Source organism: Coregonus clupeaformis, chromosome 14 (genome assembly GCF_020615455.1).
Source record: "Coregonus clupeaformis isolate EN_2021a chromosome 14, ASM2061545v1, whole genome shotgun sequence".
In the NCBI taxonomy this organism is placed as follows: Eukaryota; Metazoa; Chordata; class Actinopteri; order Salmoniformes; family Salmonidae; genus Coregonus; species Coregonus clupeaformis.
Window position 1 is genome coordinate 9,256,612 of NC_059205.1, and position 26,877 is coordinate 9,283,488.

General features: G+C 45.2%; 1 protein-coding gene across 1 annotated transcript; it reads left to right on the forward strand.

Moving 5' to 3' along the window:
• Positions 1-3,432: 3,432 nt before the first annotated feature.
• LOC121581676 (protein crumbs homolog 1-like) lies at positions 3,433-25,878 on the forward strand. The gene is made up of 8 exons (XM_041897158.1): positions 3,433-3,457; positions 3,562-4,584; positions 6,133-6,686; positions 8,422-8,587; positions 11,170-12,097; positions 12,319-12,360; positions 12,567-12,689; positions 25,620-25,878. Exons 1-8 carry the CDS (start codon positions 3,433-3,435, stop codon positions 25,876-25,878), a joined length of 3,120 nt encoding a protein of 1,039 aa, XP_041753092.1.
• The last annotated feature ends 999 nt before the right edge of the window (positions 25,879-26,877 follow it).

Sequence of the window (26,877 nt, forward strand, 5' to 3'; positions counted from 1 at the left end):
ACTGTCTCTGCAGGCAGCTAGCCACCTGAATGACTGACATATCTATAAGCCACTATTTACCAGTTGTGGCTCATTGAGTCTGTTTTTGTTTGTTTGGGGGAAGTCTGCAGACACAGCCTGGTCTCATAGACTAGATGTAACATAGTAAACGTAAATCCAGGAAATACAATTTGTATGATATGTTACATTTGGTATGGTTACTTAAGACAGAAAGTTACTTTAAGACAAAAATGAAAGGAGGGTGGTTGGTCAGGGTGGATGGATGTATAACACGAACGTCTAGCAACCCAAAGGATGCGTGTTCAAACCTAGCTAATGTCAGCACAACAAATTGGAATTCGTAACATATAAGTTTTGCAAATTCATAACAAATTGTACATTTTGCAAATTCGTAACATATTGTACGAATTGCAATTCGTAACATATTGTATGAATTGGAATTTGTGACATATACTACATGACCAAAAGTATATGGACACTGCTCGTCGAACATCTCATTCCAAAATCATGGGCATTAATATGGAGTTGGACCCCCTTTTGCTGCTATGACAGCCTCCACTCTTTTGGGAAGACTTTCAACCAGATGTTGGAACATTGCTGCGGGACATGCTTCCATTCAGCCACAAGAGCATTAGTGAGGTCTGGCACTGATGTTGGGTGATTAGGCCCGAAGTTGGTGTTCCAATTCATCCCAAAGGTGTTCGATGGGGTTCAGGTCAGGGCTTTGTGCAGGCCAGTCAAGTTCTTCCGCACCGATCTCGACAAACCATTTCTGTATGGACCTCGCTTTGTGCACAGGGGCATTGTCATGCTGAAACAGGAAAGAGCCTTCCCCAAACTTTTGCCACAAAGTTGGAAGCACAGAATCATCTAGAATGTCATTGTATGCTGTAGCGTTAAGATTTCCCTTCACTGGAACTAAGGGGTGTAGCCCGAACCATGAAAAACAGCCCCAGACCATTATTCCTCCTCCAACAAACTTTACAGTTGGCACTATGCATTGGGGCAGGTAGCGTTCTACTGGCATCCGCCAAACCCAGATTTGTCCGTCGGACTGCCAGATGGTGAAGCGTGATTCATCACTCCAGAGAACGCGTTTCCACTGCTCTAGAGTCCAATGGTGGTGAGCTTTACACCACTCCAGCTGACGCTTGGCATTGCGCATTTCCCGACGAACAGTTATTGTGCTGACGTTGCTTCCAGAGGCAGTTTGGAACTCGGTAGTGAGTGTTTTAACTGAGGACAGACGATTTTTACACGTTACGCACTTCAGCAATCGGTGGTCCCGTTCTGTGAGCTTGTGTGGCTTACCACTTTGCAGCTGAGCCTGCGTTGCTCCTAGACGTTTCCACTTCACAATTACAGCACTTACAGTTGACCGGGGCAGCTCTAGCAGGGCAGAAATTTTACGAACTGACTTGTTACAAAGGTGGCATCCTATGACGGTGAAAGTCACTGAGCTCTTTAGTAAGGCCATTCTACTGCCAATATTTGTCTATGGAGATTGCATGGCTGTGTGCTCAATTCTATACACCTGTCAGCAAACTGTGTGGCTGAAATAGCCGAATCCACTAATTTGAAGGGGTGTCCACATACTTTTGTATATATAGTGTATCATACAAATTGTAATGCATAACATATCATATGAAATGGATGATGGACATCCACAAATGAATGCATACCATGCGAAACGTAACATACTAAATGGAGTGTCTCCATAATAATACGAAATGCTCTGAGACCAGGTTATTAGACACAGGAGGAGTCGTTGCATGGTTTTAAAATGGCCTTTTGCCCGGCATCTCTCAAACACACTGTCAGCAGCGTCTCTAGTATGCCTAATTAAGCTGACTGCGAGCTGGGGTAGTTTGTCTCGGGCGGAGTTAGCCATTTGAGAGAGCGGTGAATGTGCTGCTAAAAGGGAAAACAGGGGGAGGCAAATCCGGGGGACGCAGGTGAACATAACGAACAAACCACTGTTCATGATTCCACTCATTCGCAAAGAGGCAGGCGTGATTAGAACTCAGTCTGAACAAGAATATATAAAGCGTTCTAAGTTTTGATCAATGCTGGGAGCAATATTTAGATGTTGACTCATAATTGATTTTCTTTACTACAAAATATATATATATATTTTAAATTAGAAAATATGACCTCGGTGTCCTCATATGTAGTTACGGCCATGCCTGTTATGTAGCAGAGAGAGGAGCGAGAGACATATGAACGAGTCCACACAGAGAGTCAAAGTACCCTGATGTAGGCCAGTATATATTAGGTGGCTGTTGTTGTTTTTTTAACCTAAAGCAGTATGCTAATAGAATACTGTAAATGCTTTTACTGAATGGTACCCTTGCTTCCAAAATGTGTGTGCGTGTGTGTCCATAATATGAATTCACTAAATCTTTGAAATCAGTGTACTATCAAAGTATAGGCTATATCAAAAACACATTTTGAGTACTCTTCCAACTATAGGCTGTCTTGTAGTTTCACTTTTTTTGTTGTTGTATTGATGGATTTTTTTTGGTCATCAGGGCACAATTGTAAATGAGACACTGGCCTCAATTGGGTTTCCCTGAATAAATAAAATATATATATATTTAAACTCATAATAGGTGAGGTAGGTTCCAGTCTTTTATGTAAGCTTTCGTGTTTCTAGACTAGTGGAGATGTTTGCTGTTGCTCAAATTAGTCCTGTGAACTCCTCCCTGGCCAACACTCCATTTGTAAGACATTTTAAGTGCATTAGCTTAATCCCAAATAGGCTATCTAGTTTGTAGTGATCCCGGTTTTAGACTGGATTGGGCAGTCATTCATGCACGGGGGAAACACAAGAAGCTGATATCTGTTGTAATGGCTTCCAAACCACTTCTGTGAAATGCAATGGAGTCATTTACCGATATTCCCATTTCTACTGATTAGGAGGACTGGCCAAGGACCATGTTAAGAGTCACAGTGTGTGTTTGGATTTCGTGGTTGCTCTATGCAGGTAATTTAGCTCTCGTGTTCATGGTGGGTTTGTTGTTGTTGTTGTTGTTGTTTTCTGTGAGGTTTCCTGTGAGGATATACAGTGCACAGAACAGAGAAGTGTTACAAATAGTATATCAAATTGTGTCATCATACTAATATTTTTTTTAATGCTCCTTATGACTTGTTTTCTATAATGTTCAAACAAAACGTCACGAAATAAACGCCAAATATCTATTTCTATAATTAAAGTTATTATTTTATTGGTTGATATAGGAAAAGTACTACAAGTGAACATATCAACCAATCTGCAAAATGAGTGTTATACTTCCCTAGATATAGATGTGTAATTAACTAGGGAAATGTGGATGTATTCAAAAGGAAAATAAAGATTTAAAAAAAAAAAAACTAGTAATCAATGGCATGACATGTGCCAAACTTTAGAATGAATGTTTTCAGTCTTTAAGTATGGCCAAATTCAACATGCAGGAAAGTAATGTACCATAACATATTAATTCCACATAGATAAAAAAATGAATTGCCAATTGACTTTATTGCAGGACGCAAAGATATCTGATTGTTTACATATCTACACAGGCGCCATCAGTGAGGAGGACACTAACGCATGTGAACTGCAACCATGTCAGAATGGTGGCGTCTGCGAGAGCCATCATGGAGGCTACAGGTGCCTCTGCTCTCAACAGAGCCAAGATGGCCGACTGTATGGAGGTGAGAACTGCACAGTCGCCCTCCTGGGCTGCGACGGCAACCGCTGCAAGAATGGCAGCATCTGCTCTCCCCTCTTCCTGAACGACTGCCACACCTACACCTGCACCTGCCGTGCGGGCTTCACCGGCTCCAAGTGTCAGACGTCTACCATCTTCTCCTTCGAGACCAGCGGCTACATGTATGTGGAGACCCAGCTATCGGACCCTGAAGCCCCTCTGAACATCACCCTAAGCTTCAGGACGGACCGGCCCGTTGGCACCCTCCTCCAGCGCCGGGTCGAAGATCTGCTGCTCACCATCGAGCTGGTCGACAGCCACTTACGCCTCAGCATGCTAAGAGGTCAAGGGTCAAGAAGGGCAGTGGTTCTGGAGCTACCGCCGAGCGTGTCGGATGGCCAGTGGCACACTGTGGAGGCCTGGCTGGGCAGTGAGGCGGAGGGAAGCGGGGTCAGACTGCTTCAGTCCTCCTGTGATGAGGTGGGCTGCACAAGGGAGTTCCCCACCACCGAGACCACCCTGCTGGAGCAAGGCTCCGGCCTCCCCGAGCCCGGCTCGGTCCATCACAGCCTCTTCCTAGGAGGGGTGGGACTGGGCTGGGGCTCCGGTGGGGTAGCAGGAAAGAGGACGCCTGAGGCTGCTGACCCGCCTGTCCCACGTGCCCCGACTGCCCACTTCCTGGGCTGCTTCCGGGACGTGTTTGTGGAGTCACGGCTGGTGGTGCCTGCCCCCGCCAACTCGCCGGCTCAGATCAACGTCACAGCGGGGTGCAGCGACAAGGACAAGTGTGACGACAATCCGTGTCAGAACCGGGGGCATTGCATAAGCCAGGGATGGAGGAGCTATGTGTGCGAGTGCTACAGACCGTATAATGGGACTACTGACTGCGCCGAGGGTAAGGCCTGGAGAGTGTGGTCTGAGAACACTGAAGATGTGGCAGTAAATGAGAGCCACAGCTTAAGAATGTTTCTTTATTATTATAATTGTTTTAATCAATTTGATCTATTACATTTCAATGTAATAATATCACATATCCTATTAGAGCAATCATTATGTGCTTCTACCACAGCTTGGATAATGTAGCTAAGAACAATGGAAATGGTCAACCCGAGAAGGTACGGGTCATTTCGGACAATCTATGGCCTGAGGTACAGGTCAACAGTTCAGCCTCAGAATCACTCCAAAATCTGAATGGCTGGACCTGTAATGTGGCACCGAACAGATGGATAAAGTAGCCTGTGGCAGACTGCAAAGGAGCTTAGAGAACTAGTAAAAATAGCATATACAGTACACACACACACACACACACACAGGTACACACACACGTACACACACAAACTCACACACACAGAGGCAGAAAGGAGCAAATAAAATAACACCTGACCTTAGGATTAAGGAGCCGACTGGGAGCGCCGTCACTTCCAGAAAACAGGGATTCCCAAGGACTCCCTCCACAATGCTTTAATGTGATGGGTGGAAATAACTGGTCCGAGTTCTGAGTACTGGTCCGCTTCACCTTGAATCAGGGATGGGCAACTCTAGTCCTCAGTCCTCAGGGGCCGGATTGCCCCAGCTCACACCTGACAATATCCCATCCCTGCGGCTTGAAGGAGTGGCATAAACATCTCAGGCTGGTACCAAGTCAAAGTTGGGGGCAATTCCATTTTAATTTTAGGAGATTCATTCAATTCATCATTTGAAAACTTTTCGTGTCACGAATAGAATTTCAATTCACTTCATGACTTGACTGAGTTTAAATGGAATTGACACCAATCCTGGTACCCAGCATAGTAAACAATCTATAGCCTAGTTTTGGAAAAAGAGAGGGCCCTAGCACACAGTGGCCCGCCTGGAGATTGGTACACTCTTAGAAAAAAACTTGCTATCTAGAACCTGAAAGGGTTCCCCATAGGAGAACCCTTTGATGAATTATTTTTGGTTCCAGGTAGAACCCTTTTGGGTTCCATGTAGGACCCTTTCCACAGAGCGTTCTACATGGAAACCAGGTAGCTTAGTGGGTAAGAGCGTTGTGCCAGTAACCGAAAGGTCGCTGGTTCTAATCCCCGAGCCGACTAAGTGAAAAATCTGTCGATGTGCCCTTGAGCAAGGCACTTAACCCTAATTGCTCCTGTAAGTCGCTCTGGATAAGAGCGTCTGCTAAATGACAAAAAAATAATAATAATAATAAAAAATAATCCAAAAGTGTTCAATGTGGAGCCAAAAAGGGTTCTACCTGGAACCAAAAAGTGTACTCTTATGGGGACAGCCGAAGAACCCTTTTGGAACCCTTTTTTCTAAGAGTGTAGTGGAAACCATGCTATAGTCTTTGTGTTCTGACACTATCTCTCTTTGTTAGTTCTTCATCTATCCATTAAGTAATTGGGAGGATATAGTTTGCAACTTTCTTTATTTTTTGAAACTCTCTCTCTCTGTATCAACACAGAGTACATCACCGCCAGGTTCGGGAACGAGGACGCAGCAAGCTATGCTGTCTTCTCCTTGGACGACCCCCTGGGTTCTGGCACCATCGTCATATCCATGTTCGTGCGCACGCGGCGCCCCAGCGGCCTCCTCCTGGTCCTGGCCAACAGCACCAGCCAGTACCTCCACCTGTGGCTGGATGACGGCCGTGTCAAAGTTCAGTTGAATAACTTTGAGAGCCTGGCGGGGCGCAAAGTGGTCAGCGACGGTCACTTTCACTTGGTGATGGTGCGGCTAGAGGGCGACTCTGTGACTCTGTTACAGTCTGCCCAGAGCCAGGGAACCATCCCCGTCCGGCCCGTGGTGGCTCAGCCAGGGGACCTGGTCTACGTTGGGGGCCTGGCCAACCAGAGAGCCTCGGCATCCTTCGGGGGTCACCTGAAAGGCTGTGTCCAGGACCTGAGAATCAACAATAAACGGCTGCAGTTCTTTCCCATAGGAACTCCGGTGGCCTCGTACGGCCTGGAGGAGCTGATCAACGTCACACAGGGATGTACCAGTGACAACGTCTGCATTGTGAGTAACTGGACATACACTATACTATATACTACATACTATACTGACACAGCACAGTTGCCCCATGACACACCACAGTTTCCCCATGACAACACCACAGTTTCCCCATGACAACACCACAGTTTCCCCATGACAACACCACAGTTTCCCCATGACAACACCACAGTTTCCCCATGACAACACCACAGTTTCCCCATGACAACACCACAGTTTCCCCATGACAACACCACAGTTGCCCCATGACACACCACAGTTGCCCCATGACACACCACAGTTTCCCCATGACAACACCACAGTTTCCCCATGACAACACCACAGTTGCCCCATGACACACCACAGTTGCCCCATGACACACCACAGTTTCCCCATGACAACACCACAGTTTCCCCATGACAACACCACAGTTGCCCCATGACACACCACAGTTTCCCCATGACACACCACAGTTGCCCCATGACACACCACAGTTTTCCCATGACAACACCACAGTTTCCCCATGACACACCACAGTTTCCCCATGACAACACCACAGTTTCCCCATGACAACACCACAGTTTCCCCATGACACACCACAGTTTCCCCATGACAACACCACAGTTTCCCCATGACAACACCACAGTTTCCCCATGACAACACCACAGTTTCCCCATGACACACCACAGTTTCCCCATGACAACACCACAGTTTCCCCATGACACACCACAGTTTCCCCATGACAACACCACAGTTTCCCCATGACAACGCCACAGTTTCCCCATGACAACACCACAGTTGCCCCATGACAACACCACAGTTGCCCCATGACAACACCACAGAGTTTATAAACCCAGAGTTCCTAGCGGCCAATACTTCCTGGGATGCCCGCGAAGTAGACCTGACAGACCAGACCAGGATTTGGGGTTTGGGAAGTCAATGAAAGAGTGAAAGATAACTTCCTTAGTGTGACGGACACATCTAGCCGCACTGCTAAATGTCCCTATCCTATGCACTTTAACATTCATTTGCACCAAACATTTAGCCTTGTTCAATTAATGTTAATGATAATATGTACAGTATACTTAAAATCACATTTATAGTAAACATTTTAAGAATGATAATTTATATGAGTATCTTTACAGCCTACCTGCCTTGGATATTTGGAACTGGCCATTCCCTTCTGCGCGCCAACCTTTTGGCTTTAGTTAACCCTTGATTTGAGTTGCTCCTCCTCTGCTATGTAGACCTCAGTTATACTTTATGTTGAGGCTTTAGAACATTTTACTTTTATTCATTTACCGACCTTATACTTATAATATTTTACGCAACTTATGGTTTGAATTCTCTTACATTGTTAACAACTTAAAGTTTAGGAAAATAAAACCCCTACTACAGTGTTTGCACTCAGTTTTCTCATTGCCTGCTTGGTCCTTACCCTACACTTAGTAGTTTATTTTCTCTCATTTCCATACATGAACTTAGCTAGCTAACGTCGCCATGACATCGCCTACAAGCTTGATCAGGGATTTCTATTGGAGAAGCAGTTTCTGGAACTCTTCCTGTATATTCTCTTTGGCAACAAAGTTGCCCAAAGACACTGCACAATTTCCCCATGACAACACAGTTTCCCCATGACAACACAGTTGCCCCATGACAACACAGTTGTTACCCCATGACAACACAGTTGCCCCTTGACAACACAGTTGCCCCACCATGACAAAGTCAACTGCTTGACAGAGTTATTATTTGTCTCTTTCAGAACAACCCATGTCTGAACGGCGGCGTGTGCTACCCCATGTGGGACGACTTCATCTGCAATTGCCCACCCAACATTGCAGGGCGGCGCTGTGAGGAGGTCAAGTGGTGTGAGCTGTCTCCGTGCCCCTCGACCGCAGCCTGCCAGCCCCTCTCACAGGGCTTTGAGTGTGAGTTTCTTTCTGAATAGATTATCAACCAAGCAATGCAATCCATTCTGCAGAAATCCAAAGTCAAATTGCACTATTACTCACATCAATGTTTCTCAAACCTCTCTTTTAATACTGCCTTCAAGGTCCAATTACACTATATATACAAAAGTATGTGGACACCCCTTTAAATTAGTGGATTCGGCTATTTCAGCCACACCTGTTGCTGACAGATGTATAAAATTCAGCGCACAGCCATGCAATCTCCATAGACAAATATTGGCAGTAGAATGGCCTTACTGAAGAGCTCAGTGACATTCAACATGGCACCGTCATAGGATGCCACCTTTCCAACAAGTCAGTTGGTCAAATTTCTGCCCTGCTAGGGCTGCCCCGGTCAACTGTAAGTGTTGTTATTGTGAAGTGGAAACATCTAGGAGTAACAGCGGCTCAGCCGTGAAGTGGTAGGCCACACAAGCTCACAGAACGGGACTGCAGAGCGTTGAAGCGCGTAGTGCAGAAAAATGGTCTGTCCTCGGTTGCAACACTCACTACCGAGTTCCAAACTTCCTCTAGACGCAACGTCAGCACAAGAACTGTTCATCGGGAGCTTCATGAAATGGGTTCCCATGGCTGAGCAGCCGCACACAAGCCTAAGATCACCATGTGCAATGCCAAGTGTCAGCTGGTGTGGTGTAAAGCTTGCCGCCATTGGACTCTGGAGCAGTGGAAACGCGTTCTCTGGAGTGATGAATCACGCTTCACGATCTGGCAGTCCGATGCCAGGAGAACACTACCTGCCCTAATGCATAGTACCAACTGTAAAGTTTGGTGGAGAAGTAATAATGGTCTGGGACTGTTTTTCATGGTTCGGGCTACACCCCTTAGTTCCAGTGAAGGGAAATCTTAACGCTACATCATACATTGACATTCTAGATGATTCTGTGCTTCCAACTTTGTGGCAAAAGTTTGGGGAAGGCCCTTTCCTGTTTCAGCATAACAATGCCCCCATGCACAAAGCGAGGTCCACACAGAAATGGTTTGTTGAGATCAGTGTGGAAGAACTTGACTGGCCTTCACAGAGCCCTGACCTGAACCCCATCTAACACCTTTGGGATGAATTGGAAGGCTGACTGCGAGCCAGGCCTAATCGCCCAACATCAGTGCCCGACCTCACTAATGCTCTTGTGGCTGAATGGAAGCAGGTCCCCACAGCAACGTTCCAACATCTAGTGGAAAGCCTTCCCAGAAGAGTGGAGGCTGTTATAGCAGCAATGGGGGGACCAACTCCATATTATTGCCCATGATTTTGGAATGAGATGTTCGACGAGCAGGAGTCCACATATTCTTGGTCACGTAGTGTATTTGACCTAATCCAGTATCAGCGCACCTGATTCAATTACCGGTAGTTCACTAATCATCAAGCCCTTCATTAGCTGAATCCGGTCTGCTTGATAAGTTCAATCAGGTCTGCTTAATTAGTTGAATTAAGTTTGCTGTACTTTAATAGATAAGTGGAACTGGCCGGGGGTTCTTGACGAGAGGTCAGGGAAACGCAGACATATGGCAATTGCTTCTCTGTATTTGACATATTTTATATAGAGTAGGCTAGTATGTCGTGTGAATCCACTGAATGGACTGTTGAATTCCCATGAGCCAAGCTTATCCCCCAGATTAACCATACCGCCACATGATTCAAGAGGTTTAGGCGCTAGAATTCTCTCAAGCAATGCCAGATGTTTGACCGGCACTACTTGCATGATACACCGTTATCCATCCATATGTGCCGGATTTACTAAGAGGTTGCACCAGGTGTGAAGGTTGTTTGCAGGTGCAGTCCTTTCCAGATTGACAGCAGGTGCAAAGGTTGCTCCTGTTTGTTCAATAGGGAATTACAGGATAAGGTCTCTATATGGTTCCTTACCCTAAAAGTAGTCTATAAGCTAGGAGAGACTGTAATCCATGGTTCAGATTTGTTTAAACAGCCACCATTAATTTCAGTAACTTTAGCCTAGGGTAACCAGAAATCAATGGTAGAGATGGGGGCAACCGTTAATGACTCATGTTACTTAAAGGTGTTTTAGCCCAAAATGTTGAACACTGCACTTGCCCCTTCTCTCTCGTTGATTTTTGGTTAGCCGTGGCTAGCTGGATCAAGTTAGCTGAAGTTAGTAGTAGCCTTTTAAAGAAATTCAAACCATGGTTTGCCGTCTCTCCTGCCTGGCAATTGGACTAGTGACAGGGTAAGGCACCATATAGCTAACGGTAAGGTCTAAAATAGAGAACTTATCCTTCCATTCCCAATTGAACAACCTGCCTCAATCCAGAAGTACTGCACTCTTTGCACCTGGAGCAACCGATTATTAAATCCGGCCCATATGGATGGATAACCCTGTGTCATGTAAGGTTCCCCCTTCAGTAGAGTTTGTTAATGGTTTGTAACATACTGTCTACTGTAACATACATGGGTGCAATCTGTAATAAACGTTTCCTCTTGCTGGCTCTTAGTGAATGTAACTGTTTAAAGTGTTGCTTCTTGTGCCACTGAGGATATTTCAGTTACAGATTTCGTTTTTTTAAGCCTCTGCTGTTTTGCATTCCAGGTGTATCCAACGTGACCCTCCGGAATGACAGCATACTGTCCTACAGAGGCAACGGGAAGATCAGGCACCACCTCAGCAGCGTCCTCCTCAGTGTGCGAACCAGGCAGACGGACGCCACCCTCCTACACACCGAGAAAGGCTCTGAGTTCCTCACCATCTCCCTCCAGGACTCCCACCTGCTGCTGGAACTACAGGCCGGCAGTGGCGAGGCCTCCCCCAAGCTCACTGCCCAGAGCCGGGGCCTGCTCAGCGACGGCCAGTGGCACACGGTGGAGCTCTCCATGGAAGCCCCGGATCTACAGAACTCCAGGTGGATCATGGTCCTGGATGGGGGAAGAGAGGGAGGAGAGGAGGAGTATGTTGTGTCTGAGGCCACCTCTGGGAGCCTGGCCTTCCTCAGGGAGGGAGTGGACATCCTCCTGGGAGGTCTGGGGCCAGAGGCTGGGGGGAATTTGGATGGATGTCTGGGCCCCGTCCAGATTGGGGGGCTCCCGCTGCCCTACTATGGAGATACTGACCTGAACCTTCCCAGGCCCCAAGAGGAGCAGTTTGTGAAGGCCCCCAGTGTCGCCACCCCCCAATATGGCTGCTGGGGGGCCAGTGTGTGCGCGCCGAACCCCTGTCTAAACCAGGGGGTGTGTGAGGATCTCTTTGACCTCTCCCTCTGCAGGTGCCCTCCTGAGTGGATGGGGCCACAATGCCAGAATGACGCCGACACCTGCGCCGTCAAGCCCTGTGTCCATGGCAACTGCAGTGTGTTGGGGGAGGGATATGTATGTGCATGTGAGCCGGGGTATGAAGGGACCAGGTGTGAGAAGGACGTGGATACGTGTGACAACAACAAGTGCGGCCTGGGGGCCACCTGTCTCAGAGGCCTCCTGAACTACGCCTGCCTCTGCCCAAGGAACATGACCGGGCCCCTCTGCGAGTAAGTCTCAAACGCTTCTCATATTCCCTCACAACCCTAACCCAACCTCACCCTAATTTATCTTAAAGAAAATAGAAAAGATCCAGAAACAAATCTGCAAGCACTAAACAAAACAATCCAAAGCTATAACTCAATTGTGTGTGACGTATTTTCATATGTCATAATTTATGTCAAGGGTGATATGAACACAAATTGATACCTGATGAATCATTATCTTTTAGTGAAAAGGTCCCAGAAGTCCCATGGTACATTGAAAAGATACCGTAAGTTATTTCAAGTTCTTTCAAGTGATTGCATGTTTTTTTTTTTTTTTAAGTCATATCCTCTCAAGCCAATTCTAGCTCACATCTGTGGTGATTAGACACATCAACTTAATCAATTAACAATCCCCTTTGAGCCATTATGCCTGCTATCAGCCTCCTAACTGTCAGGTAACTGACGCTTGTGTGTTTGTGTCGCTCAACTCTAGATACCCCAACCTGCCCGTGTCCGTGTGTCCTGGAGACAGATGGAACTACAGCTGCTTCAACGGGGGGAACTGCTCCAAGCTGGACTACACCTGCGACTGTCTGCCCGGTTTTATAGGGCAATGGTAAGCCATGGCTATAAACAATGGTACATCTGTAGTAAACGCTTGGGTCAATGAATCGCAATGAAACCTACGTGTAATCGGGACAATCCTTTTCCTAAGCAAAGGATCCCAATTTCAACCTCGAAAAACTCAAAATGTTAGAAACTTGGATCTGAAAACGGATCTTATATACTTTATTGGAATAACCCTCTGTGACTTTAAAGAATATTTATCTTAAAACTGTGACACCTTAAAGATGTCTCAATGTTTGGTCAACTCCGTCAGATTTGTCTAAAATCCTAAATTATTGAGGAATGAGCAGGTTCAACTATACATAAGGACCCCTTCTTAATTTCATGTTTACATATAGTGTAACAAGACCACTCAGGGTCCGGAAAGTTCTCTACTTTTGCTAGATTTAAACTAAATATATTGATATCACCATGGTAAACAAAAACATAACCTGTCAACTACATCTCCCTTGAAGATTGAGATAGAATATGTTCATTTTAATTAGGTTTTAGAGTCATAAAGCAACTGGGAATAAAACAAAATTGCTACTCAGTATACCACTTGAATGAAGAAGAACAATTTTTGCACCAATTGTTATGATATGGGGGTTGGTTTAGTATTAGCATGGATAGACAGCACACTACCACTTCCACACCTTATCCCTATGTGGCAGCAGCAACCGACTGCAAGTACAGTGCCCAGCCTTGATAAGTGCACAGGTATGGGCAATTAAAAATTATGGGCAAACAGTAAGAGACGTGTCCAGAAGCCTCCTGGGCTACCAGTGTTTGTTTTGGGGTTATCTTTTGGAGCATGCATTTTTTTACTTTCGTTTTTTTATATATATATATATATTTATTTTGTCACCATGAATTGAACAAGTCAATAGCCCTCTTGGGCTGGCCGACCCAGGAGTCAGAACGGAGCAGGCCCAGGACCTAGGTAAGGTTGATATCTCCTGGGGGCAAATGCATACAACACGGTCCGCATACTCGTCTCACAAAAAACCGTGAAGCATGGAGGTGGAAACATCATTCTTTGGGGATGCTTTTCTGCAAAGGGGACAGGACGACTGCACCGTATTGAGGGGAGGATGGATGGGGCCATGTATCACGAGATCTTGCCCAACAACCTCCTTCCCTCAGTAAGAGCATTGAAGATGGGTCGTGACTGGGTCTTCCAGCATGACAACGACCCAAAACACACAGCCAGGGCAACTAAGGAATTGCTCCGTAAGAAGCATCTCAAGGTCCTGGAGTGGCCTAGCCAGTCTCCAGACCTGAACCCAATAGAAAATCTTTGGAGTGAGCTGAAAGTCCGTATTGCCCAGCGACAGCCCCGAAACCTGAAGGATCTGGAGAAGGTCTGTATGGAGGTGTGGGCCAAAATCCCTGCTGCAGTGTATGCAAACCTGGTCAAGACCTACAGGAAAAGTATGATCTCTGTAATTGCAAACAAAGGTTTCTGTACCAAATATTAAGTTCTGCTTTTCTGATGTATCAAATACTTATGTCATGCAATAAAAATGCAAATTAATTACTTTAAAATCATACAATGTGATTTTCAGGATTTTTGTTTTAGATTCAGTCTCTCACAATTGAAGTGTACCTATGATAAAAATTACAGACCTCTACATGCTTTGTAAGTAGAAAACCTGCAAAATCGGCAGTGTATCAAATACTTGTTCTCCCCACTGTAGGTACAGCAATTTCCCCTTATTGTATGGGACACTTTTAAATGTGCCTTTAGAGGCAATGCAATTCAGTATTCATCTCTAAAACAAAAGCAATTTAGGTCAAAAGAGTCCATATTAACAAAGGAAATGGAAGAACTAACAGTAGAGATAGATAGCAATAAAAACTGTACCATAGAGGCACAGAATAAGTTAGAGGAAAATCAAAAAGAAATGGAGGAACTTCTTCAAGAAAGATCAAGTGTAATACATTATAAAAATAAAGCAAACTGGATGGAATATGGGGAAAAATGCACCAAATTATTTTTTCATCTTCAACATAGAAATGCTACCAAAAATAATTTACAGAAACTTGTTACAAATGACGGAGTCACCCATGATTCACCAAACAATATTTTGAAAGAGGAAGCAAAGTACTTTAAGCATGTCCACTAACCAAAGTTAATTGTATGGATTTTATTTAATTTTAATGATGTAAAATTAACAGCTGTACAGAAACACTCATGTGAAGGCCAAATTACAGAGGAGGAACTTCTTGATACAATTAAAGACTTTAAGTCCAGGAAAACTCCAGGGCTGGATGGCATACCAGTGGAGGTATACCAAACCTTATCCTCACATGACCATTATTAGTATGTTTGAACCACTCCTATAAAAATGGTAGATTATCAGATACTGAACAAGAAGGTCTGATTTCAATATTACTGAAACAGGATCCAAGTGGTAAATACAGTGGGGGAAAAAAGTATTTAGTCAGCCACCAATTGTGCAAGTTCTCCCACTTAAAAAGATGAGAGAGGCCTGTAATTTTCATCATAGGTACACGTCAACTATGACAGACAAATTGAGATTTTTTTTCTCCAGAAAATCACATTGTAGGATTTTTAAGGAATTTATTTGCAAATTATGGTGGAAAATAAGTATTTGGTCACCTACAAACAAGCAAGATTTCTGGCTCTCACAGACCTGTAACTTCTTCTTTAAGAGGCTCCTCTGTCCTCCACTCGTTACCTGTATTAATGGCACCTGTTTGAACTTGTTATCAGTATAAAAGACACCTGTCCACAACCTCAAACAGTCACACTCACTCCAAACTCCACTATGGCCAAGACCAAAGAGCTGTCAAAGGACACCAGAAACAAAATTGTAGACCTGCACCAGGCTGGGAAGACTGAATCTGCAATAGGTAAGCAGCTTGGTTTGAAGAAATCAACTGTGGGAGAAATTATTAGGAAATGGAAGACATACAAGACCACTGATAATCTCCCTCGATCTGGGGCTCCACGCAAGATCTCACCCCGTGGTGTCAAAATGATCACAAGAACGGTGAGCAAAAATCCCAGAACCACACAGGGGGACCTAGTAAATGACCTGCAGAGAGCTGGGACCAAAGTAACAAAGCCTACCATCAGTAACACACTACGCCGCCAGGGACTCAAATCCTGCAGTGCCAGACGTGTCCCCCTGCTTAAGCCAGTACATGTCCAGGCCCGTCTGAAGTTTGCTAGAGTGCATTTGGATGATCCAGAAGAGGATTGGGAGAATGTCATATGGTCAAATGAAACCAAAATATAACTTTTTGGTAAAAACTCAACTCGTCGTGTTTGGAGGACAAAGAATGCTGAGTTGCATCCAAAGAACACCATACCTATTGTGAAGCATGGGGGTGGAAACATCATGCTTTGGGGCTGTTTTTCTGCAAAGGGACCAGGACGACTGATCCGTGTAAAGGAAAGAATGAATGGGGCCATCTATCGTGAGATTTGTAGTGAAAACCTCCTTCCATCAGCAAGGGCATTGAAGATGAAACGTGGCTGGGTCTTTCAGCTTGACAATGATCCCAAACACACCGCCCGGGCAACGAAGGAGTGGCTTCGTAAGAAGCATTTCAAGGTCCTGGAGTGGCCTAGCCAGTCTCCAGATCTCAACCCCATAGAAAATCTTTGGAGGGAGTTGAAAGTCCGTGTTGCCCAGCGACAGCCCCAAAACATCACTGCTTTAGAGGAGATCTGCATGAAGGAATGGGCCAAAATACCAGCAACAGTGTGTGAAAACCTTGTGAAGACTTACAGAAAACGTTTGACCTGTGTCATTGCCAACAAAGGGTATATAACAAAGTATTGAGAAACATTTGTTATTGACCAAATATTTATTTTCCACCATAATTTGCAAATAAATTCATAAAAAATCCTACAATGTGATTTTCTGGAGAAAAAAATTATCATTTTGTCTGTCATAGTTGACGTGTACCTATGATGAAAATGACAGTCCTCTCTCATCTTTTTAAGTGGGAGAACTTGCACAATTGGTGGCTGACTAAATAATTTTTTCCCCACTGTATATATAGTGGCTTGCGAAAGTATTCACCCCCCATTGGCATTATTCCTATTTTGTTGCCTTACAACCTCGAATTTAAATTGATTTTTATTTGGATTTCATGTAATGGACATATAGTCCAAATTGGTGAAGTGAAATGAAAAAAATTACTTGTTTCAAAAATTCTAAAAAACTAATAATGGAAAAGTGGTGCGTGCATATGTATTCACCCCCTTTGCTATGAAGCCCCTAAATAAGATCTGGGCAACCAATTACCTTCTGAAGTCACATAATTAGTTAAATAAAGTCCACCTGTGTGCAATCTAAGTGTCACATGATCTGTCACATGATCTCAGTATATATACACACCTGTTCTGAAAGGACCCAGAGTCTGCAACACCACTAAGCAAGGGGCACCACCAAGCAAGTGGCACCATGAAGACCAAGGAGCTCTCCAAACAGGTCAGGGACAAAGTTGTGGAGAAGTACAGATCAGGGTGGGGATGTTTTTCATCGGCAGGGACTGGGAAACTGAATTTAAGGAATTGAAGGAATGATGGATGGCGCTAAATACAGGGAAATTCTTGAGGGAAACCTGTTTCAGTCTTCCAGAGATTTGAGACTGGGACGGAGGTTCACCTTCCAGCAGAACAATGACCCTAAGCATTCAGCTAAAGCAACACTTGAGTGGTTTAAGGGGAAACATTTAAACGTCTTGGAATGGCCTAGTCAAAGCCCAGACCTCAATCCAATTGAGAATCTGTGGTATGACTTAAAGATTGCTGTACACCAGAGGAACCAATCCAACTTGAAGGAGCTGGAGCAGTTTTGCCTTGAAGAATGGGCAAAAATCTCAGTGGCTAGATGTGCCAAGCTTATAGAGACATACCCCAAGAGACTTGCAGCTGTAATTGCTGCAAAAGGTGGCTCTACAAAGTATTGACTGTTGGGGGGGGTTAATAGTTATGCACGCTTTTTTTGTCTTATTTCTAATTTTTTTCACAATGAAAAATATTTTGCATCTTCAAAGTGATAGGCATGTTGTGTAAATCAAATGATACAAACCCCCCCAAAATCAATTTTAATTCCAGGTTGTAAGGCAACAAAATAGGAAAAATGCAGAGAGGGTTGAATACTTTCGCAAGCCACTGTATGTGTGTATGTATCTACAGTGAGGGAAAAAAGTATTTGATCCCCTGCTGATTTTGTACGTTTTCCCACTGACAAAGAAATGATCAGTCTATAATTTTAATGGTAGGTTTATTTGAACAGTGAGAGACAGAATAACAACAAAGAAATCCAGAAAAACACATGTCAAAAATGTTATAAATTGATTTGCATTTTAATGAGGGAAATAAGTATTTGACCCCTCTCAATCAGAAAGATTTCTGGCTCCCAGGTGTCTTTTATACAGGTAACGAGCTGAAATTAGGAGCACACTCTTAAAGGGAGTGCTCCTAATCTCAGTTTGTTACCTGTATAAAAGACACCTGTCCACAGAAGCAATCAATCAATCAGATTCCAAACTCTCCACCATGGCCAAGACCAAAGAGCTCTCCAAGGATTTCAGGGACAAGATTGTAGACCTACACAAGGCTGGAATGGGCTACAAGACCATCGCCAAGCAGCTTGGTGAGAAGGTGACAACAGTTGGTGCGATTATTCGCAAATGGAAGAAACACAAAGGAACTGTCAATCTCCTTCGGCCTGGGGCTCCATGCAAGATCTCACCTCGTGGAGTTACAATGATCATGAGAACGGTGAGGAATCAGCCCAGAACTACACGGGAGGATCTTGTCAATGATCTCAAGGCAGCTGGGACCATAGTCACCAAGAAAACAATTGGTAACACACTACGCCGTGAAGGACTGAAATCCTGCAGCGCCCGCAAGGTCCCCCTGCTCAAGAAAGCCCATATACAGGGCCGTCTGAAGTTTGCCAATTAACATCTGAATGATTCAGAGGAGAACTGGGTGGAAGTGTTGTGGTCAGATGAGACCAAAATGGAGCTCTTTGGCATCAACTCAACTCGCCATGTTTGGAGGAGGAGGAATGCTGCCTTTGACCCCAAGAACACCATCCCCACTGTCAAACATGGAGGTGGAAACATTATGCTTTGGGGGTGTTTTTCTGCTAAGGGGACAGGACAACTTCACTGCATCAAAGGGACGATGGACGGGGCCATGTACCGTCAAATCTTGAGTGAGAACCTCCTTCCCTCAGCCAGGGCATTGAAAATGGGTCGTGGATGGGTATTCCAGCATGACAATGACCCAAAACACACGGCCAAGGCAACAAAGGAGTGGCTCAAGAAGAAGCACATTAAGGTCCTGGAGTGGCCTAGCCAGTCTCCAGACCTTAATCCCATAGAAAATCTGTGGTGGGAGCTGAAGGTTGGAGTTGCCAAATGTCAGCCTCGAAACCTTAATGACTTGGAGAAGATCTGCAAAGAGGAGTGGAACAAAATCCCTCCTGAGATGTGTGCAAACCTGGTGGCCAACTACAAGAAACGTCTGACCTCTTTGATTGCCAACAAGAGTTTTGCCACCAAGTACTAAGTCATGTTTTGCAGAGGGGTCAAATACTTATTTCCCTCATTAAAATGCAAATCAATTTATAACATTTTTGACATATGTTTTTCTGGATTTTTTTGTTGTTATTCTGTCTCTCACTGTTCAAATAAACCTACCATTAAAATTATAGACTGATCATGTCTTTGTCAGTGGGCAAACATACAAAATCAGCAGGGGATCAAATACTTTTTTCCCTCACTGTATGTATGTATGTATGTATGTATATGTATACATTTACAAAAAAATATATGGGGGATTGGAAAGGATGCAGACAATTACATTGATGGAAGCTACAATCTATCTGCAATATTAAAACTGATCTACCCCCCCCCCTTTCATCGGTTCTGAAAAGAATGACCTGCAGATCTTCCTATTACAATACAGTATAGATCTGACTTTCATACAAAACTCCCATCATGGTTGAAGGCTGTTTTTGTGCCTTACAACCAGCAGGAATCGAATCCACTACCCTGGTATTGTAAGACCATGCTCTACCAACTGAGCCACACAGGATCACATACAGTATTGTGATACTGTACCATTACTATACTTCTCCTAAAGAATGCATCTGTCAGCAGTTCAATCAAAATTGAGATTTGATGTCTTTTAAAATAAATACATGGAAAGTTTAACATTTTCATTTGTAAATTGACTCGTGTCAACAAGGAAATGTGCATACGAGTGGTCTGAGACAGTTGTAGAATGCGTTCGTTCTCAAGAACACATTTCTGATAAGGGCTGCTGTTAGGTTTCTGGTTCCGGTGGCATGCTTTGAAACGAGTTACCTTTTCGTGGCTTTCTTTTGCAAATTACTATGAATTAACAGACTTATTTCCTAAAACTCAATACTAAACATCAAATTAAGGTGTGGGACATTCATTGTGTGACAAGAAATACCTAGCAGGTCCATTACGTTCCAGCAGCTAGAATTTGTCCGGCCACAATTCAACTGTGTGAACATGACGGCTCTCAACACCAGACAACAGAAAGAGCTGGCTGCTACTATACGAGAGAGTAAATTAATCATTGCCAGTGCTCACTGCTAAAGTGGATACCTATTAAACCAAAGTGGAAAGTCTGGAGAAGACAGCCAATGCGACAGATGTGCGACTCCATGACCTGGAAACAGCACAAGCTAAGTTGGAAGGGATAATCAAACTCCTAAAAGAGAAAATGGAATCACTTGGAAATCAGTCCCGTTAATTCAATGTGCAGATCACAGGACTTGAAACTGGTGTGGAAGCGGGCAACCCAACTTCCTTCATGAGAAATCTTTTCTATGAATTGTTCAGGCAGGAGAAGATTTGTCCCATGCTGCTGATTAACATTGCGCACCGCACGGGTCAACTCCGCAACGGCTTTCGCTGTATGATTATACGGATCCACAGCTTTGAAGTCAAGCGGCGAATTGTTCGCCTTGCAGCGTAATCTGGGAGTCTGACCTATGCAATTTCTACCCAGACCTGAGTGACGAACTGCTAAAACAGAGGGAGGCCTACAACGAGGTGAGAACGCAGCTACGCACGCTAAACCTAAGATGCGACTCCACCCGGCAAAACTCATCTTGACCTTTTAGAACACAATACACACGTTTGCAGCCTAGCCTATGGCTATGATGCTGCCCACCTCATAAGACAATGATGAGGACACCCCTCACGTTTGGGTATAAGGAACAGTATTACTATTATTCTTGAGTATTGAACTTGTTAAAATTATATTGCCTATGGTCCAGGACATTTACACAGGGGGGGGGCAGGAAAGGGAATGGGAATGGGAAGGAGAAACAGTTTATAGAAAGGGTCTTCTGGGTGGTGAGCAACCAATGGGTGGGTTTCCTGTGGGTCCTGCTTTTCTATTTTACATCCATGAGCTTATCAACACATTCTAGAAGAACAATGGCAACACTAGCTATTCTCTCGTGGAATTTGAAAGGGGTTAATATTCCTATCAGACATTCCAGCTGTCTTGATATTCTAGCAAGAAACCATATTGATATAGCAATGCTCCAGGAAACACACCTGCTCCAAAATGACAAATATAGAATAGAGAACCATTTATACAAACAGGCTGGTTTTTCATCAGCCCTAAACAAAACTAAGGGTGTAATCATAATGATACATAAGAAACTCAAAATCACCATCCTTGGTAAAGGCAAAGACCAAGAAGGCAGAATCACTTTCCTGAAATGGTATCCATAATGGAAAGAAAATTGCCTTTATTAATGTGTATGCTCGAAGTTCATATGATCTTACGTTTTTTTGATTCTCTGAACAGCATATTGTTAGAATTAACTGAATTCCAACTGGTTATTGGGACAGACATGAATGCCATTATGGACATGTGAGACAAATCTAAAATGACCAACTGCAATCCACAGGCAAACAAGGCTCTCCAACATATATTCTCTGATTACAACCTCATTGATGCCTGGCGAGCTTATAACCCTAAAGCAAAAGAGTACATTTTCTGTTCAAACAGGCACAAAACATTCTCCCCAATCGATTTCCTAATGTTATCTACTCCTCTATTTTCTTTAATCAAGAAAATAGAAATGCGACAGATGAGGCTGTCTTGATGATCATGCTTATTCCCGCCAGATTCAAATTTCAGAATCTCCTAAAAGAGCCACAAGATGGGGCTTTAATGTTTCCTTATGACAAAATCCTACTTTCTGTGAACAATTTGAAACTGAATTGAATTCATTAATAATGATTAACAAAAATTCAGTCGATGATCCTCAGATTTTATGGTACGCCATTAAAGGTTTTAGGAAAAATAATGGAACTGCATTTGCATCTGGGCTGAATAAATCACAATTGAAGAAGATATCAGAATTTGAAAAGTTGTTACGGACGTTAGAGCGTTCCCAACACAGGAGGTTGGTGACACCTTAATTGGGGAGGACGAGCTTGTGGTAATGGCTGGAACGGAATATACAATATACATCAAAAACATGAAACAGATGGTTTCCATGTGTTTGATGCCATTCCATTTGCTCCGTTCCAGCCATTATTGTGAGCCGTCCTCCCATCAGCAGCCTCCACTGGTCCCCAACAAACACTTTTTTCAGACCAGGTAGCGACTACTCTCTTAAAAGTCAAGACAGAACTATACTGAACACATATATAAACGCAACATGTAAAGTGTTGGTCCCATGTTTCATGAGCTGAATTAAAAGATCCCAGAAATGTTCCATACGCAAAAAAAGCTGAGTAAACAGCGTGAAATTACACAGGTACACCTTGTGCTGGGGACAATAAAAGGCCACTCTAAAATGTGCAAAATAAGCCACCTCCAATGTCGTTTTAGAGAATTTGGAACTCCAAGCGGGCTGTCATGTGCCATTTACTGAGGAGTAGCTTCCGTCTGGCCACTCTACCATAAAGACCTGATTGGTGGAGTGCTGCAGAGATGGCCGTCCTTCTGGAAGGTTCTCCCATCTCCACAGAGGAACTCTGGAGCTCTGTCAGAGTGACCATCGGGTTCTTGGTCACCTCCCTGACCAAGGCTCTTCTACTCAGATTGCTCAGTTTGGCCGGGCAGCCAGCTCTAGGAAGAGTCTTTGAAGTTCCAAACTTCTTCCATTTAAGAATGATGGAGGCCACTGCGTTCTTGGGGACCTTAAATGCTGCAGACATTTTTTGGTACCCTGCCCCAGATCTGTGCCTCGACACAATCCTGTCTCGGAGCTCAACGGACAATTCCTTCGACCTCATGGCTAGGTTTTTGCTCTGACATGCACTGTCAACTGTGGGACCTTATATAGACAGGTGTGTGCCTTTCCAAATCATGTCCAATCAATTGAATTTACCCCAGGTGGACTCCAATCAAGTTGTAGAAACATCTCAACAACTCAATTTCGAGTCTCATAGCACAGGGTCTGAATAATTATGTAAATAAAGGTATTTCTGTTTTTTATTTTAAAATACATTTGCAAACATTTCTAAAAACCTGTTTTCGCTTTGTTATTATGGGGTATTGTGTGTCGATTGATCAAATCAAATCAAATGTTATTGGCCACATGCGCCGAATACAACAGGTGCAGACATTACAGTGAAATGCTTACTTACAGCCCTTAACCAACAGTGCATTTATTTTTTAATAAAAAAGTTAAATAAAACAACAAAAAAGTGTTGAGAAAAAAAGAGCAGAAGTAAAATAAAATAACAGTAGGGAGGCAATATATACAGGGGGGTACCGGTGCAGAGTCAATGTGCGGGGGTACCGGCTAGTTGAGGTAGTTGAAGTAATATGTACATGTGGGTAGAGTTAAAGTGACTATGCATAAATAATTAACAGAGTAGCAGCAGCATAAAAATATATGGTGGGGGGTGGGGGTGGGGGGGCAGTGCAAATAGTCTGGGTAGCTGTTCAGGAGTCTTATGGCTTGGGGGTAGAAGCTGTTGAGAAGTTTTTTGGACCTAGACTTGGCACTCCGGTACTGCTTGCCGTGCGGTAGCAGAGAGAACAGTCTATGACTAGGGTGGCTGGAGTCTTTGACAATTTTGAGGGCCTTCCTCTGACACCGCCTGGTATAGACCGGGGGACCCATGGGGCGGCGCACAATTGGCCCAGCGCCGTCCAGGGTAGGGGAGGGAATGGCCGGCAGGGGATGTAGCTCAGTTGGTAGAGCATGGCGTTTGCAACGCCAGGGTTGTGGGTTCGATAAAATAATGTATGCGCTAACTGTAAGTCGCTCTGGATAAGAGCGTCTGCTAAATGACTAAAATGTAAATGTAAATGTAATAGAGGTCCTGGATGGCAGGAAGCTTGGCCCCAGTGATGTACTGGGCTGTACGCACTACCCTCTGTAGTGCCTTGCGGTCGGAGGCCGAGCAGTTGCCATACCAGGCGGTGATGCAACCAGTCAGGATGCTCTCTTTGGGGGAATGGGATGGGGAGTTGGGGGTGATGTTGGACTGGGGGGAATGGGATGGGGAGTTGGGCTGGGGGGATGGGATGGGGAGCTGGGCTGGGCTGGGGGAATGGGATGGGGAGCTGGGGGATGGGATGGGGAGCTGGGCTGGGGGGAAAGGGATGGGGAGCTGGGGGGTGGGATGGGGGAGTTGGGCTGGGGGAATGGGATGGGAGCTGGGGGATGGGACGGGGAGCTGGGCTGGGGGGGAATGGGATGGGGAGCTGAGGGGAATGGGATGGGGAGCTGGGGGGTGGGATGGGGGAATGGGATGGGAGCTGGGTGATGGGATGGGGAGCTGGGCTGGGGGAATGGGATGGGGAGCAGGGGGTGGAATGGAGAGTTGGGGGAATGAAATGGCGAGTTGGGGGGAATGGGTTGGGGAGCTGGGGGGATGGGGATGGGGAGCTGGGGGGAATGGGATGGGGAGCTGGGGGAATGGGATGGGGAGCTGGGGGAATGGGATGGGGAGCTGGGGGAATGGGATGGGGAGCTGGGTGGAATGGGATGGGGAGCTGGGGGGAATGGGATGGGGAGCTGGGGGAATGGGATGGGGAGCTGGGGGGAATGGGATGGGGAGCTGGGGAGAATGGGATGGGGAGCTGGGGGGAGGGGATGGAGAGCTGGGGGAATGTGATGGAGAGCTGGGGGGAATGGGATGGAGAGCTGGGGGGAATGGGATGGAGAGCTGGGGGAATGGGATGGAGAGCTGGGGGAAATGTGATGGAGAGCTGGGGGAATGGGATGGAGAGCTGGGGGAATGGGATGGAGAGCTGGGGGAATGGGATGGGGAGCTGGGGAGAATGGGATGGGGAGCTGGGGGAATGGGATGGGAGCTGGGGAGAATGGGATGGGGAGCTGGGGAGAATGGGATGGGGAGCTGGGGAGAATGGGATGGGGAGCTGGGGGAATGGGATGGGGAGCTGGGGGAATGGGATGGGGAGCTGGGGGAATGGGATGGGATGGGGAGCTGGGGAAATGGGATGGGATGGGATGGGGAGCTGGGAGAATGGGATGGGGAGCTGGGGGAATGGGATGGGATGGGGAGCTGGGGGAATGGGATGGGGAGCTGGGGGGAATGGGATGGGGAGCTGGGGGGAATGGGATGGGGAGCTGGGGGGAATGGGATGGGGAGCTGGGGGAATGGGATCGGGAACTGGGGGGAATTTAAAAAATGAAGAACGCCAAACTGTTTGTCAATTTGTTCTAACTATAAGCGAAATTTGTTCATACTCACAGTTAGTGAATGACACCCAAAATATGTCTGTCTTGTAATATTGTACCAATGTATATTAATAATAATATCATTGACATTATTAAAATACTAAAATATTATGAAATACTATTAATTATTAATGAATTAATATTACATCATTAGTCTTATGATAAAAATATTATTATAAAATAATAATGTATTTAATGAAATCCCCTGTCTGTAACAGGTGTGAGGTAGACTTTGACGAGTGTGCGTCAAGCCCTTGTGAAAACGGAGGCTACTGCCAAAACCTCCCCATTGGCTTCCACTGTGATTGTGGGATCAACTTCTCAGGCGACCAGTGCACGATCGACTGCAACGACATCTACTTGCACATGGCCCTGGTGCAGTTACAATTCATGCTCCAGCTCATTTCCTACACCATCCTGCACCTCGATGATGGCCCAGAGATCGACTGGGGACACCAGCAGATGGATGACGACTAGGGGCCCATTGGGGCCAACATGGACGACTAGGGGCTATTGGGGCCAACATGGATGACTAGAGGTCCATTGGAGCCAACATGGATGACTAGGGGCTATTGGGAGCCAACATGGATGACTAGGGGCTATTGGGGCCAACATGGATGACTAGGGGCCCATTGGAGCCAACATGGATGACTAGGGGCCCATTGGGGCCAACATGGATGACTAGGGGCTATTGGGGCCAACATAGATGACTAGGGGCCCATTGGAGCCAACATGGATGACTAGGGGCTATTGAGAGCCAACATAGATGACTAGGGGCCCATTGGAGCCAACATGGATGACTAGGGGCTATTGGGAGCCAACATAGACAACTAGGGGCTATTGGGAGCCAACATGGATGACTAGGGGCTAATAGGAGCCAACATGGACGAGTAGGGGCTGTTGGGAGCAAACATGGACGACTAGGGGCCCATTGGGAGCCAACATGGACGACGAATGGCCATTGGGAGCCAACATGGGCGACAAAGGGTTGATTAAATACTCTGGAAAGAAGCTGCCCTCACCTCCTAGACACAGGTGAAGGAACAATTTACCCTCCCCAAATCCTTACCTTAACCATTAGGGGATGAATGGAAAAACTGACCACAGATCAGTGTATCTACAGGCATCCCAACCCCGATAAAGATAATGTGGACGATAAGGACTGAAGGGATACAGTACATATTTCAGTTCTATGCGTGTCGACATGATTTGTATTAAACAACCATGGATTACAGATTCTGCTGGCCCATAGACTACTTTCAGGGCAAGGAACCATCTACAGTGAGGGAAAAAAGTATTTGATCCCCTGCTGATTTTGTACGTTTGCCCACTGACAAAGACATGATCAGTCTATAATTTTAATGATAGGTTTATTTGATTAGTGAGAGACAGAATAACAACAACAAAATCCAGAAAACTCATGTCAAAAATGTTATAAATTGATTTGCATTTTAAGGGAAATAAGTATTTGAGGGA